The 21,162-nt window shown below is 34.6% G+C and overlaps 1 protein-coding gene across 1 annotated transcript in view; it reads left to right on the top strand.

Moving 5' to 3' along the window:
* Window positions 1-21,162, top strand: part of LOC143181736 (uncharacterized) — a 585,733-nt gene that overhangs the window by 442,980 nt on the left and 121,591 nt on the right. Inside the window, exons 2-3 of the mRNA XM_076382294.1 lie at window positions 10,934-11,122; window positions 12,734-12,888. Of these exons, the coding sequence (XP_076238409.1) occupies window positions 10,934-11,122; window positions 12,734-12,888 (344 nt within the window). The remainder of the gene's footprint in view (window positions 1-10,933; window positions 11,123-12,733; window positions 12,889-21,162) is intronic.

Raw genomic sequence — 21,162 nt, 5'->3', positions numbered from 1 at the left:
CACCCATCCCAGGCTCATACACACTCAAACGCTCGTCCAAACCATCTTTTCGCGCCCCCTTCTCCCTCTGTGCGTGCCCACTCACACCCCGACTTCATTTTTCACCCGCAGCACATCCATCCACTAGCGAGAGAAACCCTCTGACAACTTCTCAGTCTCGCAGATCCAGTGTATCCGCGAAACGACTGTCGGAACAATGAGCAATGCATTTTTGCGATTAAAATTTATCCCGCAGTTGCCGCGCTTCGAGACGTGTCTAGCCCGACTGACGAGTGCATAGTCTATTCCGCGTTACCTGTAGCTTTCTGGCGATGAACTCTGTACGCGAAGAGTTCAAGTTGAAGAATGACTTTAAGCGATGGATCTGTGTTGATTTTGAAAATTGAATTTTTGGTTAGAGTCCTTTGAATTCGATCTATTTGAGTAAGTGGTTGCCTGTATTGTCGGAAGATTAGATATCAGTGGATCTGATTGGCTGCGCGGAACAACACATAAAAGCGGTACACACGCATTTCCTTAATTGGCCGAATTGGTCACATTTATAACTACTGCTTGGAAGCAAGACGAGGACCACTTTTTTATCTATGTCGCCCTGCTGATATCTTCTGAGCTTCCAACAATACTTTCTCATAAGCTGATGTATTTGTTAGAAACTCTGTATAAAACGTTCCCAATCGGCAATTCCAAGCTAGGTGCCTTGAAGTTCACCATGGTCTTTTTACCAAGAGGCATTGCCTACTCTACTCTGTGACTATGTAGATTTTTTAGGAAAATATTCTCATTTTTTAGCAAATACTCTCCCTCATCCTGAACAATCCATTTTAGGGCACTCAATTACTGGCAGGACCAATGTAGTAGCTCGCCATTGCCTACCTGCCAAGGATGATGGGTACCCGAGCCTTGGGTCGAGTAGGACACTGACCCCAGTTGATTTCAGTTTCAGGTACCTAAACAGTACAAACTCTCAGATTCTTACCCGATCTATAGAAAAATTCTGCATCTGACCCAAATTCGAAATCTCTAGAGATGGATATCTCCACATCTCTAATGCCTGCAGCACAGTGTAGTTTCATTTACTTTCCTTCCTGGTCAACTGCTCTGAGTCCCCATTATAAATTCTTCAAAGGTGGAATATCGATATGCTTTCCTTGTTCTTAAAAAATAAGCTATCAATAAAATATTGGAAAATATGGTGATAAATCTCTGATATTTTGTGAGGTGTATAGGTTAGGTCTTACGCAGGATGTTCTGCTACAGATAAGGAAAAATTTAAATGTCTGCGGTATCCCTGATCTTTTACTTTATGACGTCACTAGAAGACATTTTGTCTTGGCATCTGACAATACTGTTGGAATCTTCTTTTGTTAATTAGAAGTATTTAAAAATTGATATAATCCGTAAAAATTGCTAAACTAAATATGTTCTGTGTATGCAAAATAGTCTTCCAATGTTTTATTGAACACACATTAATTAAGTTCTACAAATGAAGGATTATCTCTGGCATCTTACTTATCAGAATTTTTGTATGACGTCTAGCTTTACATGGACTAGGTAGCGTAAAATATTACAGTACTCCAAATCTGTCAGCCACAGATTATTCACGTCTCAGCAGGACTTCCAGAACATGAAATAGAAATAAAAGTAAAACCGCTGAAAAGGTAGACGTTCCAACGAACTTCGACTTCAAAGAATGCGCATTCTGGTCAAAGTACGCGTCAGTTTCCGTAGTCTTTCGACCATACAGAAGCTTCATCACTCTGCAGCATCAGGAGTGCTCCTCCTTTTCCTTCTTCTTTCACGATCCTTCCTCTTGGACGTCCTTAACTACGAGGTCTCCGTAAACATTCCTCGGCTCTATGGGCAGAAAACTCGAAAAAAGGAGAAAGAATGGAAGGAGGGTATCTTGAAGCTTTGCGAAGGCTCGAAATACCGAATAAGCGTCTCGGACAAGGTAGACAGAATACGAGAACACAAGGATACGGGATCAAAGAGAAGAGACTGGAAGGAACAGAAGAAAGACAGATGGCGGAGAATGAAGGATTCGTTGGGCAAGTAGAGATTAAGGTGACGACTCTTAAATCTGATGCCAAAATCCTGGCTCCGAGACTTTCGTCAAGCTAAAGAGGAACGAAATATCCACCGCCATCCACTTATCACGCTATACCCTTCTTGGACCAGTCTGCTGCGCATTATTCGTCAACCCCTAGCACCATGTACCTCGCCATTGCTGCGTGTTCCTCTTCTTGCAAGGATTATACGACATTAAAAGAAAGAATGTTGGAGACTTTGAGAATGTTTGGTATCCATCAAGAGTAGTTAAAAAGGTTTAATTAACATGGTCCTGAAAATTCGTTACCTAGGCTTTGATGAAATACTTGGTCTGCAGATTTGGTAGTTAATGATTCTAGTTTATTTGCGATATATTGTACGAAATAAAAATTTTGGGAGTTAGTAAATACAGACATAGCCTCGCAAGCAAGTAATAACTATCTGTAGTACAAGGATTTATTCGATTAAATATCATAGTCTTAGCAAATCCAGTTGTTCAGCTTGTGAACCTCTTAGCACTTACATTTTCTTGTATGGTGGGGTCACAGCGTTGGTGGGGTCTTGTATGGTGGGGTCACAGCGTTTGTACTACCTCTCTTATAACATTTTTTGTATAAAATATCAGTAAATTACTTTTAGATCATGGATTCTCAACCTTCTTTAGCTCGTGGCTCTCTTCCGAATATCGATCACTTCTATGGTTCTCTTCCACTTTCATCGTTTCTACTCCCAATTCTTTGTCCACATTTTCTTTTTCTTCACGTAGCCTCGAAACTTCAGTGTCAAGAACTCTATGGTTCTCGAAATGGCCCCCGTTGCGAAACCCTGTTATAAATAATAATAAACTAAAAAGCTATCAAGTTCCTATATACTATTATTAACCCTAGATAACAAAACTACCTGAGATTCCAATGTTACAATCAACGATTCTACTACAAGGGCTAACTTTAGTAGGCAATACTGTAGTAAGAAGAAGACTTACTGTTAGTCTATCCAAAACTAGCTGAAGCTAATTCTTTCAAAGTTAAGATATGTATCACTTTATAGTTAATAGCTCAATTATTCACATTCCCAAAGTCGTTGGCGCGAAAGAGCATTGATTTTTCACGGTTCCTAAGATTTATAGGTAGTCGCATTGTCCATGGACAAGCATCGTTCTTCATTTGCTTAAGCCCGTAGCGCGAAGTAGTAGGTAGGCGTTTCACGTTAATTGAGTGGCCTGAGGGGGATTCTCTCAGCGGGATAGAGGACGGAATTATTTTCGGATAGCCCTTCAACGGCCGTTGCACCCGCCATTAGTGCAGTCACAACCACCAACGTATTCATTCCCACCCTCATTATTTACATATACTTCATTTGCTCGCCTCTGCTTCCCTCTCTCGCCGATTACGAAATGTAATTCGCGAAAAGTGAGGTGAGCCGAAAATCGGGATCTTCTGCCGCCAGACGTCATTCAAATTCATCATTAGTCGAGTACCAGACCAGAGGGTAAACAACGGTTTTCGTCAAACCGTGCATTTATTATTTTCCTCTTCGATTCCGCTGCGCAACCGGAGGGTGGAAAGTTAAATAATGAAACAGGATAGGTTGGAAATCGAATCGTGTGTATCTGACTTTATGAATACTGTAGAAACTTGCACCAGAGTTTATTACACGTGAATGCGTTTTATTGATAAGTTTGAGTGTAACATTTGGTCAGAAGATTGGACTTATAGTAATAGTCAAAGAATTTTTAAAAGTTGACTGGTGATAAAAAAAAGCGTTATTTAAGAAGAAAATATTGTATCATAATATCACGTATATGTACATGGCTATTATACTATAAAATAAGGAACTCCTTCGAATTTCGTGCATAGACTATATAAACGTTGCTTTTTATGTTCAATGTTGTGTTAAGAGTTTCTTGAATATTGTCATTAATGAATAACATTTTTTTATTACTGCAAGGCACGTCGAAACAGCAATTAACCATGGTGCTCATTTCTAAAATCCATGGCAACAAATAAGCTTAAGGGACCTTGTGGATCCTCCAAATACTATGCTTTGAAACGTGACACAGAACTAGCCAAGTAATTGAGACAAGTCATACAGATAAGTTATATGTATATCTTATATAAGTGTAACTAACAAGAAATGGTAACGAAAATTAGATCCCTTCTAGCTGTTTAACAATATTGATCTTGATACATATTTCAGAATGGATGTGAAATCCTATTTTATATATGGAACTTTTTAAATTATTTCAAGCTTATTGAAGGAGTTAAATTTATAATACAAATAATACCTGAATATCTTTATAAGCTGAAAACTGAAAGCTACCGAAGGAAATTTTAATTCTAGTTAACCGCGGGAGGCAAAAATCCCGAATTCTAATTAAAGCTTGGGCTCCCCCCAGGGTCCTCAAAATTACATACATGTGGAAGGTTTTCATTTTGGGTATTTGCATGGCTTCTACAGTAATTTTGTGCCAAGCAAAATTAGAACACCCAAAAATAGATATTGTTGTCCTCTATACCAGATTTAGCATTGCGACCTTTTAAGGAAACGAGAATGACGAATGTATTGTCAAACTGAAGCCAAAACTTCATTTGCGAGATAAATTTGACTCAACTTTGGAAACCAACACTTTTCATCTAGGGTTTATTTGTGTTATATTTGACTTTAGACACTACGGAATTACACCGACGGTGACAACTTCAAACTTCCGCCATGGTAACTGCGAGAACAAATTTTGTAATCGCCTGTAGTACCTTTAAATGAATTTCAAGCCTGTAATTCGTATAATGTGCAACTCAACAAAGTTATCCCATTCAAACAAGTGCTCAAAAACCACCGACAAAATCCTCGAGAACACTCAAACATTCAGTTCATTAAATCAACTTTTGAATTTTTATGTCAAATTGGCCATTTTCTGTTCCATAATTTCCTGTTTTACATTGATTGCGTACACCTTATAAATACAGTGATGCAAAAATCACCAAGAAGTCAATGATTCTATATTTCACCCACTTTTCAATATTTTTCATATTTTTCCCAATAACAACTGATCCTGTTACATCTTTAACATGTTAGAACTTCCTCAAGATAATCTTTCTTCAATGATGTTAGAGGAGTACCTTTTTCTCTAATGATTCTAGATCTTCTAGGAACAATGTTCGTGGTCCTTGGACAATGCAATATCAAATTACATGCTATAAATATTCCTATATCTGTGGATTAACTCATTTGGCAAGTCTTGCGATGGTTAATAGAGATGATCAAAAAGATGATGTAGGAGGTAGCAAAGCTGGAAAAGTAAGGGAGAAAATAGGAAAGGAGAGTGTTTGATCCTAGGTACTACTAGTGGAATCGTTAATAAGGCTACCTACCTAACAGTTTTGCCTTATACATGGAGTATACCAAGTCAGATCAAAGGCTGTATTTATAGGAAGGAATTGTTAAGTAATTAAATACTTTCGGGAAAGTAGTTTCTAGGAAGAAATTCCTCTAATGGATGTGGCGCCATCATAGTCCTAGATACATAGACACTTTGTACAACAATTGTAAGTTTTTACCATAAATTCATCAGAAGCAAAATAGCTTGAATTTCATTTAAAATCCCATTGACGCTAACAAACAAGTATTTAATTAAGAATACCTAATGCAAATTTAATGTAAACCCAAGTGCAAGTAACCAATGCAACAGACATGACAATCATGCAATTAGATCTTCACTGGTAGGTCATCAACATAGTTCTCAAGAAATGCTTTTACAGAATCGAATGAGCTACATAGTATCCTTTTATTATCTTCTCTCGATCTATTCTCGTTCTCGCTGCACAATGCCAACCGCAGACCCACCAAACCAGCCAAATGCATTTCCGATAATCGTTTCCACATCACCCGCATCGTTAATGTTTTATTTTGATTCTGTATCACGATGAATATTTTCACCACAGAATTTAATGTTCCCAAAGGAGTAATATACCCAAACTTCAACGAACCTCATTTATTACACCCATGCCGTCAAGAACCAAATAGCGTTTGCCTCGTCCTGTCCCGCAGGCTGTCCAATTCCAGCCCTTCGCGTAATTTGTTATCAGCGTAAATTTGCGTTAAAGCGGCAGAGGGCGACAGTTCAAAAGTCTAGGAGATTCAATCGACAGAAGTTTATTGGAAACACCATGCTGCGGCGCTGCGTTAGCAATCGTGACGCTGTGCACATAAATGCAGCGGAACTTTTTAAAGCAAGCCGAGGAGCGCGTGACGATCAAGCGTGGCTGCGAAAAGGAGATAGAAAAATAGGAAAGCGGAGCTAAGTGGAGCGAGGGAGAAGGGTGAAACGATGAAAGAGAAGGTGGGAAAAGTCGGCTGGCAACACGCGGTTGAACTCCGCGAACAAGGGAACGGTGACAGGGGGGGAATGAAAAGCTTCTTGACTTTTCAATTTTCTTCCTGCTTTCTATGTCTTATTGGTCGATCTTCCGCTTTCTTAATAGTCAGCCCGTCCAACTGATTATGATGAATTAACTGAAATTACTTACAGTTTTAATCAAATTAGATGTGAGGTAAATGTCTCAATATCTGGACATTCAAGATGTCAAATGGGCCAGTAAGTGGTTGAGACTTTTATGATAACATTTCTTCTTCTTTTTATGGTACTTCATGACACTATTTGTTTATTAGACACGTTAGAATTGAAGTTTAAAATTAAATAAAATTAGCGTTAGTGTTCAACTATCGGGACATACAGAGTTACTAGGATATTTGCCTTGCACCCTGGCCAGGATTTTGTCTTGCAAATTGGCAGCTGCAATTCGCTCCATTTCTTATTATTAAAATTGCCTTCATATGTGTGGTTACTCCAGCGATGTCTATTTAATATAAATAAACCTAACTTAAGATATTATGTATCGCAGCTGCTGGGTAGCTGAAGCATATAAATTGCAGTACTCGAGAAGTTGTACAATCTTATCTTCATTTTTTGGTTAATCACACTTCTTTTTATACTTCCACTATAGTAGTACAATAAACATGGAGCCTAAAGAATATGAAAGTTTTAAAGTCTTGGAAATATTTGAAGTAAGAATTGTCATTGTATGTCAATTAACAAAAGATGGAAATATCTGAAACATTATATTTAGCATATATAAAAATGAATAATTATTGCGTATACATAAGTATACGAACGATTTCACAAGTTTGAAAAATTACAGATTTATTGGTAGCAACCAATATTTATTGCTTAGACTAACTGTTAATTACTGCCAACAATACATAGGTGGTATTCACTCGCAACTTGGTGCAAGTAGCACCAAGTATAGTGAACTATTAATATTATTAATTGCAACGTCCTTATTTAGGAATTAGGTATAAATGTGCAAACTGGGATGAAACATGATAACAATATATAATTGTGAATGCAAGATTGATTTATCCTGCTCTTAAACTAAAAAGGATAGCTTACTAACTTACTAACATGTTTCTTCTTTCTCCTGTTTTTCCAAATTATACAATTAGAAGAAAATAAAGAAATTAAGCACATAACATCGAACTTCTAACAAGATAGTCCTACACTGTCACATCCCATGCTACTCACTCAAGGTACTTCTTCTGATTCTGATTACCTATTCCACTGATTCACTTATCAATATCTTCTTCGCTAATCCATAAAAAATGATAACGCAATCCTTCCTCAGAGGAACCTTTCAATTTAAACGTTTTTGCCTCTCTTGAAACGCGACCGCTGGTCCCTTGAAAGCGACTGAAGACGCTTCAAAGACACGCGGGCCGAGAATCGTTTCATTAAAGTAAAGTATCGTCGGTAAACTCGTTACAGATTGTCGAAACAGTGGCCGAACATGAAACAGGATCGAATAAGTCGCATCCTTCTCGCGGGAGGCCGATCGATCTGATAAAACAGGCTTCAATCGGCCCTCGATTATCCGTTCAGGGGTGAAATTTTAATTTATGAGGCAGGAAAGTTTCGAAGAGTTACACCGCCGTGGAAAATTCGTTCTCTTTATGTGCTCTCGCCTCGGAAGTTTTAGTTTGACCGTTAAGCCGTCGAAGGAAAATGATGAAAGCTAAATTGGGGACAGAGAAAAACGGAGGAGAGCGGACAAGGAGGGGGAAATGGAAGCAAGAACTGCGCGAAGCACAGAAAGCAATAGGATTCGTCATACCGAGCCGGTAGATTGGAATTCCAATTAATACTCGCGGATTATCGATATAGACACCCGACGAGGGGCTTGGGGATCGAGGAGAAAGGGAAGACGGTAGAACTGTCGGAGCACTCAAAACAATTCGGATAGCTCGAAAATTCTCGGCTTTTTCCAGGGACTCGGGCAGATCTGAAAGATAGCGCAACTATGCACTGTGCGTTTTGCTCGTTTCTTTATCTTTTCCCCTCGACGTTCTCTGTAACAGCTCTTCCGACTAGGCACCGTTTTTAGAGCGATTCAGTGGTTCCCATGCTGCTTCTGTATTCTCGCAGTCTTGGGGGATACTGAAGCTGAAAAGAATTTCTGTGCGTGAATTCTAGCGGGGAACGAAGTGTTTAATACGTTTTAGCAATGATAGCTTTAAACTGATTGCTTCGTAATATTTTTTTAATGAGAACTTGCGAAATTATAGCGGATAGGAAAATGTCTTTGACTTCAATTTCTATAAGTACTATAACTGTCGTTGTAGTTTTATAATTCCTTGAGGGAAAACTTATAGAAAGAGACATGTTTCATAGATTAATTGCTAAAGGTTTTCTTGCTAAAGACTTGCACCTTATTGAGGATGTGTTTATAATAAGGGACGTGATTTTGAGGTTAACTTATGTTCTAGTAGCCGACATTTGCCTTGTTAAGGGTGCAAGCAAAGGTGTATATAAAGGAAATTTGTTTAGTTTAAACACTTGGGAGACATAATTAACATGGCAACGAGTTTATAACGAGTAGTATTGGAAATTCATTTTTCTGTTCTTATATGTGTGAGTGAGTAAGATAAGAAAACAGTTTTAAGAAATAATAGGGATGGCTAGGAGATTATAGCGAAGTACATAATTAAATATTAGATTGATCGATGTTTTTGGAATCTTCATGATATAATTAAAATTAATTTATTTTCAAATTTTCAATGTATTTTGTTATTCCTGATTTTCTATTATCACTTTCAATGAATATTAGGCAATTGATATCTATCTATTGGAGTTAGAAAATATCATTGAAAAATCAATTTTCTGTATTTTTTCACTATAAACTTATTTCTATATTCGTTATAACTTAGATTAATATATCACACTTCTTAAATTTCAGATTCTTATATGCTATAGCTATAGAGTATAAAATAGCTATGAGAAACCATGAGTCATGAATTTAAAGCAAAGAAACAGTGTACAATTAGAAACCAACTAAAATTGCTAAAAACTACCAGCAAATTCTGCACGATGAAGTAAATAGAATTACGTAATTACTGTTGTTTTGCAAGATAAATTAACGTTTAATTATAGCATAGTGGAAGTCGATGTTTGACACCCTTGCATTGGGTGGAACAGTTCCACCGATTGATTCATTGAACGTCCCATGAACTACCGCGTGGTACATGGTACCAAAGCACGCTCTGCTGATCCCCTTGTCTGCTTTATCGACACCTGCGCTTGTCTCACAGTACAGTATCAATCATAAATACCAGAGCGAGTATATAGATCTTGATATTTTAATCTCTCGCTTTGATTGATTTGACGTCTAGGTGAAACGCTCGTGTTTAAAACTATTATATTAGATCATTCTGCAAATAACGTTGCTTGCCGCGATTATATTTGCAGTGCAAGAGTGAGCGACCATTTTTAAGAGTTAGTCAAATATATGATATTTTAAATCCTTTGTAATCCTTTCTGTAATAATTAGCCAGTACTCCTTTTTATTCATGCTATACCTACACACTACAGTCATTTTACGATTTGGAACGCGAGGCGTGATCTATTTTCAAGACGAAATTTCTGAAATTTATATATGTGTTCTAAATATCAACTATTCGAGTACAAGATTATTAATTAATTACATTTTTTCTATTCAGATATTTTTATTTATAATTATATTATCTAGTATTGGAATTGCTCTATTGCTTTTCAAACAAATAATATTTGTTCATATTAAGACTATTACACATTATATAACCGATATTGAAAGTATGGTAAATATTCTTATTATAAGTTAGATATTCAACTACATGAATTTAATGAAAAAGAAAAACTACACGTACGTGTAATTCTGTGAAGGTTGAAATGTTTTTTTTTTATAATTTATTTATTTTAGGTTATGTTTGTCAGAGGTGGAAATGTTACTTTTATTAGTAATGTCAGTTTTCACTGTCGAGTTTATTCAATATACATATATTGAATCTAATGACGTAATTTAGTAGTGAAACAAACATAAATTAAATTCAATGGTAGATATTGCGACTAGAAAACTATAAACACATTACCGTGACCTTTTGCTCAGTGTAACCTACACAGATATAATATAATATTGAATTTTATACAATAAATACACAGTAAGATAAAGTATAACGTTAGAATTTGTTATATTAATAATAAGAAAACTGCGAATTTTTATGCACTTTCATATTTTTATAAACAGAGTTAAAGAAATGTAATCTGCATTAAAATTTGCTTTAACTTTTACGTACCAAATTTGCACTTTATTTTGCATATTTTTGATGTTTTTAAATATCGTAAGCATTCTACAACCATTTTTTATATATTTCAAATTTCCAAACGCATAAAATTCCTGAATTAACTAAACTCTACCTTTCACAATATTGAATATATTAATAAGAGACACTCGCGACACATGACACCTATACTCGAAAAGACACCCTACTGACATTTCATTTTTCCGAATGCCTGTTTCAGGAGGGCGAGAGGGGATACTTGGAGGGACTTGCTTCAAGGTATGCAGACCTCTTCAGAACACATTACGGAGACGTCCTAGAGCCGCTCGAGGAGTTACGCCGCCGTGAAACAAATGCTTCCCCCAGAATGCCCAACACTCAACTCACCACCAGTCATTCACAGCCCATTTACGTGCCTGGAAAATACTCGGTGAGTAAATCCGTCTCACTTTCTCTCCCTGCTTGATTTTCGTTCTGTCCTTTCTATTTACCTTTACGTACCTTTCTTTTTTTTTATTTTTCCTCCTTTGTTCGTTCACCCCGTTGCAAGTTTCTGGCACATACGTCATGTAATTACGGTATTACATATCTCGTGCTGCACGGGACTGGCCTCAATGCGTTCAGAGAAATTCATTTAGAAGAGGCAACGTGGGAAACTTGTAACAGTTATCCTTTTGTCTAGAAGTAGAGGTCATTAAAGTTATTTACTGTTGAGGTAAAAGAAAAGTTTAAACATCTGTACCTACATACTGAGAGTTAGAAGATTTGTTGGGAACAAGTTGAGCAGTTATGAATATTGGGTATATAGGCTGGAACAAACATGGCCTCCGATATTTTGAGGGATGGTAGGAGATTCAAATTGGACAAAGTCTTATGACATAATGTCTGATCTGCCTTCTGCAATAATAATGCCTTGAAGTTAATATATCTATATTCTAAATTAATAATTAGAAAATTTTGTAATTTTGCACATATATTGAGGGATAGAAATAGAGCAAAAATGTCTTAATACATTTTGTTGTTTGTTGTTTTGTTGTTCTTTCTTTATAAAGTTTTAATAATCACCGATCCATTTTTTATGAACATCTCGAATTTTTAAAACTTTATAAAAATTAAATCGTAAGAGATGCATCAAAATGTGTTAAGACTTTCTTGCTCTATTTCTGCCTTTCAATACATATGTAGTATTATAGTATCCTCTGATTATTATTAGTTTAGCATATGGATATGTCAACTTCATAGAATAATTATTGCAAAATGAAGACAAATCGGATACTATGTCATAGAATATTTTGTGCTTCGATTCGAATCTCGTAACATCCCCTCACATATCGAAGGCTACATGTATTTGTTACATCCTGTATAGATTGATATTTGAAGAGTAAAAAAAAGGCTGTAAATGCCAAAATGAAAGTTGTGAAGCAAACATTTTACTGATATTGCTTTCAACATAAACATCCTGTTTGTGACAAAAAACAATATTTTTAAAACAGTAGGTACAGTCTTTTTCATTTTCACTGTTCTTTTCGTTTATGTGTAAATGTGTTTTAAAGTACTGATTTTAAACTTTCTTTTACTTATTGCTGCATTCATTTGTTTTATTTCGTCAATGTACTTTATGCAAGTAAAATATTAATATTGCGCAAAAAATACAATGTATCTGAAAAAATAAATATTATTGTGTTAATGAAATACATATTTGCAATGTTATCAATTATTATCTACATTTACATATAAAAAAGTAGCCCGATATGAAATGCATGAAGAGTCGTGTTGGCAATAATTCATTGTTATACTCCAGAACGAATGCTGTTAATATCAAATTATTAAAAAAATGAAAAGTCATTCCTTATCTTCAAATTAAAAATGATTGTAAAAATTACGTTTCAAATATTTCTTTTTGCAATTTACACATAGCTATGTGTATAACATTATACATAATTTAATTCAAGGAAATTAATATAAACTTGATATTTAACACAAACATAAATAAATCTGGATCCTACATTAGGACTAAGAACAATTTCTAATTTTTTTGCAGCCTTCAAGTTGTCTCAGTGATAAAGAGGAAGACGAAATATACGGTTTTGGATATGGAGTCTTCAGCAGACAAATGCTTCAGCAGAGGCAACAGAAACTTGCTCTTGCTGCACAAAATACCATGACGCCAACGGGACCCCAACAGCCTTATCAAAGGTAAGGAATATTGCAATTATTATCAAATTCTACTTCTTCTAAAAGTAGATATAAATACAAAATTTACCTAAATACTTTTCAAAGTAGTTTCGAAACTATGCATGCTGACAATAAAATATTTATTATTTTAAATAAAATCTGATATGACAAAAGTATTCTTTTTTCGTTTCTTTACTTCAGTGCCAATCAGATAATTTCTAATGTTTTGTGTTTACACTAATATACATTAATAAAGTAATTATAATTGAAATCTATTTGGGAGAGGCGTACAAAAATGAAGGAATTTTTATACTACAGTTTACGATTTTTGTCGCGATTTCGAGAGAACCTTGCGTTCAGGTATGAGGAGATAGTTGAATGACATAGTAGATGGACACCTCAATAGTACTAACCAACCAAAACTCGTGGATTCTAATATAATTAAGAAAGTAGAAGTAACAGTCAAATATCAAATAGAATAACAGTTTGTCATAGTTTAACATGCAGTTACTTGTTTCAAAAATATTTACATCTAATTTATTTCAATATTTAACCCAATAAATATTCTATTTATGTCCATGTATGTATATTAACAAATGCAGATATTATATATAAATTTTTTACAAATATTTGCTAATTTTTATCGTGGAAAATAATGAACTACCAAATTTGCAGATACAATCACTTTTATATAACTTACATATGACTGTCATGTAACTGAAATTCAAAGCTTATATTTTTCACAATATTAAGAAATTATGAATATTCGTGCACCAGAAAATTTCTTATAAAAAAGGAAGTGTACATATACTTTAACCATTGTCTTTATACACATTTTCAGTACCAAAAGTTAAGAAAAGCTTAAACCTTCTGAAACAATGGTATTAAAGTATATCACTTCTGCATTTTGCAATTCCTGAAATATAAAAGTAGTTGTCATTCTTCATTACTTACATTAGTTAAAATCTGTGTTTAAAGTTAATGTAATAAAAAGTAGTCCAATGACTAGATTACAAATATTCACCACAAACATTTTCGATCTTCAAAGCTTTATCAAAAATTGAACCGTAAAAGATGCAACAAAATCTATTAAAACTTTTTCCTTCTATAGCTCCTCTTCAATGTATCTGCAAAATTACAGAATCCTCTGACTATTAATTTACCATATAAATATATTAACTTTAAAGCATTATTACTGCAACACGAAGGCAAATAGGGCACTGTGTCATAGGACATTTTGAGATCAAATTGGGATCTTCTACTACATCTTCAAATATTTTGACACATACTCGTCAGAATATGCTAAATTATACAAGACATGTAAATTAAAATACACATTTTAATATTTATAGTTAGCAAGAGAAATAAATTTCTACTCACGGTTCATTTCTTTAGTCAAAGCGTATAAAAATATAAATTTAAGTTTCATAAACAAATATTATAAACAAATGATTCATCATCTTAATCTTTTCATCATTATTAAGAGTTTACTGAAAATTTCTCATTTTAATGCACAAATACTACATTCTTCTGAAGTTCATCCGTATAATCAGGAACGAATAACGTCCAACTGCTATATTCTGTTTTGTTATACGTAATTACGCGTTGCTAAACGCTCTAAGTGATCCGAAATACCACATGTGCGTACCTTTGCACCAGCTGCTTGATATTTAATTGCTAATTAACCGGGAACTCGCTGCTCACGCTCTCCTTCCTCCGCGTGCGGGATTCGTGAATGGAAAAAGAGACAAGGGAAGTCGTTATTAAATTTCATTATCTCGCTGCCTAGCATTATCTGTTTCCGTGCACGTGCGAATAACTACGTTCTTGGGCCCCTGGAACTATACTATTCTCTTCTTGTCGCCATTGTGAGCGTCTTTTTTGCGACTCGACGAGTTATGCTCGCTTTAGCTAAGTCTTTCGCAATTTTGCTGCACCGCGACAGCATAGAGCGTTCTTTTCATGAAACCGCGGGAATCTTACGTGTGTTTTTTCTACTGAGCGTAGGTAAGTCGATGATATTGTGTCTAAGAGGATTCTTGAGCAATTAATATTCAATTAACCTTGAAATAGCACACCAGTTTTTCGGACTGCCACGCGTCACACTGGATCCTTCATGTTTAGCGTGTTTTACACACATTTTGAGTATGCACTAACTTCTGTAAAACTTCATTGCAATACCTTCAAGTATGTAATTTAAGGGTATAAAAGTCAAATGTTAGAAAAATTAAAGAACATTTTTATTTGTAACGACTTTGCAGGGCAATAATAGAAATTAGATTTTGCTAGAGTCATGAAAGATCCCAGTGGGTCTCTCTATGGTTCATCAAGATAATACAAAGAAATACAAGAATGTCAAGTATAACTCGGAAGAGGACTTCTTCTCACGTCTCAATAATGCATGATTAATATATGCATAATTCCTCAGTAAAATGGTTTAATCAAGAGAGCGAGTTGTAAACTTTCGAAGTTTATTAGGGACTACTGCGAAGGGATTCACTATCCACGCAACCAGAATTACCAACAGTTCTGGCATAGATACGTTAGCCCTCATCCAGAAGAAATTCTTCATGTAGTTAGTGTCAGTTTTCGCTTGACTTCTTTGCTACAAGGAATTTTATTCTAAGCTAGATTTTAAGGAAATGGACTATGTTAAATCCACCCTTTGAGGCCCAGCCCAAAGTTTAGTCAAGAGATAAAGAACAATAATCCAAAAAAACTCAAATAATGACACATGAAAAGATATAAATAATGCAAAATTAAGGTGTGAGTCCAATTCCACTACCACAATTTTCAGTTCGCGAATATCTGTTCGAAATTCCTAATTCGCTGGCTCTCTCTTGCGTGACTCTTTTACATGAAAGGAGTCTAGTAAAGGAATCTTCTTCTACTTCTAGTAAAGGAATCTTCTAGCTGCCAAGATTGACACGCCCATTTTTCAGCTGGTCAATTAAGTATCTCTAGTTGGTGATCAATGACCCATGTTTTGAACACGGTCAAACTATATAAACCTGAAATACTAGAAGAAAACCAGTATCAGTGTGACATTTGTCCCCTGATGAAGCTAGGTGCAACATTAGCGAAAAGGTGAAGTAATATTTGTATTGGACACGGCTCGTATTCGGAAGCCTCAAACAGTAATAATTCTAGAAGCCCAGATCAAGAAAATCTCAAATTTAGAACTTTGTGACTCTATGGAAAGATCACTCTGAAGAAAAAGAATTCCTTCTCTCAACTAAGGAAAGAAGTATAGCAACATCTCTACTTTTCGACAATTTTGAAGTCATACAGCGATCATGTGGTGGTACCCCGTTTTCCTAATTAAGAGACTTCTTTGGTACAGTCTGCTGGAAGAAGATCCTAGAACATGAACGCTTCACCCTATTAATTAGCCTAAGCGTACACGAACGACAATCTTGTAGGTTTAACTAAAGATCGATTACAGAGTGAATGATCCTTCCTTTTCTGTCTAATAGATAAAAAACAGTTGATATATAAACTTTTGCTAAGTCTGTACTCGGTCTTTAGTTAGATCGATAAAATTGTCGGTAATGTGCGCCTAAGTTTATAAAGCGCTTTATATTAGGTACCATTATCGAATCAGATTTTGAGTAAATAATAAACCTTGTCTTCAAGGAAATGACAGACCATCTTCAAGACACAAACAAAAGTTGGACATGTGCTAATATCCAGAAAAGTCAAGCCAGCATTAAATCGATGATGAAAGTATTGAAAGACAGTACAAATTCCAAATTAACCATTTTCTAAGAACCTCAAAGCTATATTTGAATCCTAGAGCCAAGATTATTAAGTCACACAGAAAACAAGTGAACCTAATACACTCTAGCTTTGGAGCTAGAGGAGCTGGAGCTGGTTTCGGTTACGTAAAAATCGAATCACACTTTAGGATTAAATATCTCAAAATGTGGTGTCTGGACATGTACTGTTCTTCAACTCACCGATTCAATTGTCGTCCATGAGTTCCTACAAAATATCGTATTCATGGAAATGAGTATACGTCTGAGACACAGAGAAAACTGTGAGCAGATGATTCCAAAAACATGGGAGATGCACCAAATTGAGCTAGTTACAATCCACTATAGCAAAACTGCAGAAGACCATAGACCACAAAACATGTTTCGATAAAACTAAGCTTATTCAAATCAGTACAAACGAATATTCTCTTAGAAAATATAGAAAATCCATCCAAATAATATAGCATGAGAAATGCTATACGCACTAGTATCAGTGTGTCGTTAGACCTCGAACGAAGCTAATTTTAGTATTGGTAAAACGTTGGGACAAACTTTCTGTTAGATACAGTCTGCACTCAGAAGTTTCAGACAATAATAGTAAATAAAAAGAAGTACGATCAGTAAATGAAACATTCTTGTGAAAAGTAGCATAAATACCAAAATTGAAAAATTTTGTTTTTTGTTAAAAAGAACTATTGTATGTGCCACATAGAACACTTTCTAAAAGAAACAAATTTTTCAATTTTAGCACTTACGCTATTTTCTACAAGAACGCTTCATATATTAAATATCTTAAAATTTCTTAATAACTCAAAATTCTATTATAGACAGTGTGGTAGGTAAAAAGTGACGACTATCATTAATTGTAGGTTATGTTACCAGTAATGTATTGTTATACTATAAGATGTCTTTTAGCCCAATTATACATACAATTAAACATCTCTGTATCACTATAAACATTTAAAAACTGTTATTCGATTGTTTCATGAAAAACTTTATTTCCACATATAACACATTCTCTAGGTACGATAAATATCCTATGAAATTGTCTGTCGGTTGTTTTCGTATATACGCTTTGCATATACTTATTTATGAATATGCAAATTGGCAAATGTGTTATATAACTCGCGAGACTAATTGATAGCCACATTAGGCGCGGTATGTTTTTCGTAGGATCGCACAAACGTGTTTTTAACTCGCGAGGCTAATGAAATATAAACCGCTTTGGGGCGATATTCGCAGAATAATTATATAAGTGGGTATCGGAGTTTGTCCAATTCCCGTATACAAGCTGCACTGAAATTAATTATTCTAGGGAAACGATGGATTGACGACCCCTCAAACGAATTAATTATGTACCTCAGTACTTTAATTTCACGGATTCTGGGATATAAACAATTATTATAACGTAACTCGGTTCATATGGATTGTTCTAGTGTCTCGTCAGGAAACATATACATTTGGAAGAATCCTACTTTCATCTGGTATATCGTTATTGAGATACAGAATGCTTGATCGCTTTAATAGATTTACGGTTTTCTGGTGAAGAGCGTATAACGAGAGACATGCTTTATAAGGAGTCTCACGTGAGTACTCTAGCTGCCTTATGAATAAGCATGCACGAAAACGAAACTTATTTGCGTTACCTATTTAGATAATTTGAAGATATAAGAAGGTGAAGATAGAAAGTGGTAATGAGTTTATAACGAAGGAATTACTAACGAAGCACATTATTTAAAGACTTTAAAGAGATGTAATATTCGAGTAAAATCTGTAATACCATTTTTGTGAATTGGCCAAAAAAGCCAATAGAGGAATTGACATTTTTGGTTAATTGGAGTTAAAAATCTGCCATTAATTGTGTTTATATTTTTTCTTTTTAACCTCACAAAGTGAAACAATGTTTGTAATCAATATATGATTATAAATATAGTTATATAATGAGATATTATAGGTATATAATGATTGCATGTCTATTATATTATATTAGGTATAATAACAGTGTATCTATAATGAAATCTTATATCGTCTGATATTATATACAATAACTTTTATGTTTTTCTCAAAACTAAAAAAACTGTTAAAAGAATCGAAAATCCGAATAGAAATAAAAAAAGTTAATTAAACAACTTCATAAACTTAATTCGAATTATTATAAAGTATTGTTTTCAAGACTTCCTATCTATTGGGACCCTGTCTCATTGTACGACAGTCTCACAGTGCCGACCTAAATTCATGACTTGGTGTCATTTACCCTTCTGCTCATTTGCAGTTTCTCTCTTTTGCCACTGAAGAAACAAAGGACGCTGAAAAGACTACTCGTCTCGAAATTTGGTCACGGCTAGTGTGAAGACTCGAGCATTCTGTAAGACAAAATTGTAAACGCTAATTAACTACACAGTACAGTAAAGCTTCAGGTTGGGGCAATAACTGTTACCACCATGAATATTTCCATTATTTTTAGAGATATAAAGAAACTTGTCAAACAAAAACTGTATGGTATGGAAGGGGCCATAATATGACAGCAATAATTTTTGTTAACTGGTGAAGAGCTTTTGGAGTTTTGGAAGTCACCTTCACTATTTTAAATTTCATACTATCAGCTATCGTTGTTTTAACCTGTTATCTATTATCGAATGAGCTTGTTTTGGAGGTCGTTGATATCGTTTAAATATTCGCTGTTTTACTAGGAATACATAACTATAGTGTACCACTTAAAAAAGTGAAGGTGATCTCCAAAACTCCGAATGCCCTCCACTGGTAGAAAAATTATTACTGTCATATTATGGCCCCCTCCACACTATATAGCTTTTGTTTGACAAGTTTCTCCATATCTCTAAAAATAACGGAAGTATTCATGGTGGTTAAAATTATTGTTTCATCCTGTACATATACCTTAACACTCCGTTTATTTCTTATATTTCTATCTCTACAGATAGACATCAATTTGACGCACGAACAAAACCATACATTTTCTTCAAAAAGCGACGTAATTATACACTATTAACTTAAACATGACGTTAAACATGATGTGATGTTTATACTATTAAAATTTAAAGTATAATAAATCAATAGAACCTATGAAGAGAAATCCTAGAAAAATGTTTCGTTCAAATACATAGAAGCACTTATGTACCTTCTTCAAGAAACAATGTACTAGTCTTTCTTTCTTTCTTTTAGAGAAGAAAAATTAAGAAAATTATGGATAACAAGTATTTACCTAGCTCAAACACCTTAGAATAATTTATAAAAACCTTATACAGAAATAATACATATAATCGGATTGACGCGGTGTTGCCATATCATATATTCTAACCTCAACCAGAAACGGCTACGCGTTTCCCCATTAACCTCCCCATCAACCTTCCTTTTAATATCAAAACTTCAATTCTCAGTTATCCAAAACGTGTCATTTTCTGTCTCATTACCACGCATGGGACAGGCCAGACGATCGTCGTAGAATTCATTAGCGTCGAGATAAACGCGTCCGATTGACAAATGGATCGTGTGCATTAATTATTCACCGCGGTACACACGGGTGCGTGATACCCGTTTGTCATATAGTCAATGATGCATTTCACGATCCCACGTCAGTTACAACCGTTTCTAACATATCTTTTCGATAGAATATTTAAAAGTCACGTCATGATGCGAATAGTGATAATGTATTTGGAAAAGGAATTTTATTTTTTTAATTCTTTATTCTCTGACAAAACTTACAGTAATGCTAGAATTGAAATGTTACTATAACTAAATGTTACTATGTTATTTTACATCAATCTCATATTAAAAATCCTTAAATTCAGTAAATATTAGTAGTCATTAGTAAAATATTAATATTTTATAAAATATTACAAAGAAGTTTGTAAATACATACATACTATAAAGCATAGTGGTGCTTGGGATTCATTGTATTTACAAACTTCTTTGTAATATTTTATAAAATATTAATATTTTACTAATGGCTACTAATATTTACTGAATTTAAGGATTTTTAATAGGAGATTGATGTAAAATACAAATAAACAAAATTCCACTATCGAAAAACAGTGCAACACCAGATGTTTAGCGTTGATTATTGGCTACCAATAATTCGGATTGTTGTTGAGTCTTTCGTAAATATCTTGAAATAATTAGAAACTCTTACAATTCAAATGTGCAAACCGTTTTAACTGAAAGGTCTATGAGGTCTACTGCTCCTGCTTTATCAAAGTGAGCTGTCTAGTAAAATGATTGACATTCAATTGTAACTGAATAAACAACCTTTCAAGTTTATTAATGTATAAATGTCACATAAATGCGTTCAAATAGTGATATTACTCTAGACCTTGATAAAGTTGACTGTGATCTATTGACATTTAGACTACTACATTGTTCGCTGGTTGTTTACAAAATTGTTAATAATATTAAGTTGCACGATTACAAATGACAATGGCGTTAAAATTAGTAACTAATAATACACCTATTCCTGCTAGAGTTCTGAAAATGATAAGTTTCTAGGATAATACGTAATACAGGGAAAGAATATTTTTCTCAAAAT

The sequence above is a fragment of the Calliopsis andreniformis genome, chromosome 7, assembly GCF_051401765.1.
Source record: "Calliopsis andreniformis isolate RMS-2024a chromosome 7, iyCalAndr_principal, whole genome shotgun sequence".
NCBI classification, from domain to species: domain Eukaryota; kingdom Metazoa; phylum Arthropoda; class Insecta; order Hymenoptera; family Andrenidae; genus Calliopsis; species Calliopsis andreniformis.
Note: the sequence above shows the minus strand (reverse complement) of the source record. Positions and strands in the feature narration are given on the sequence as shown.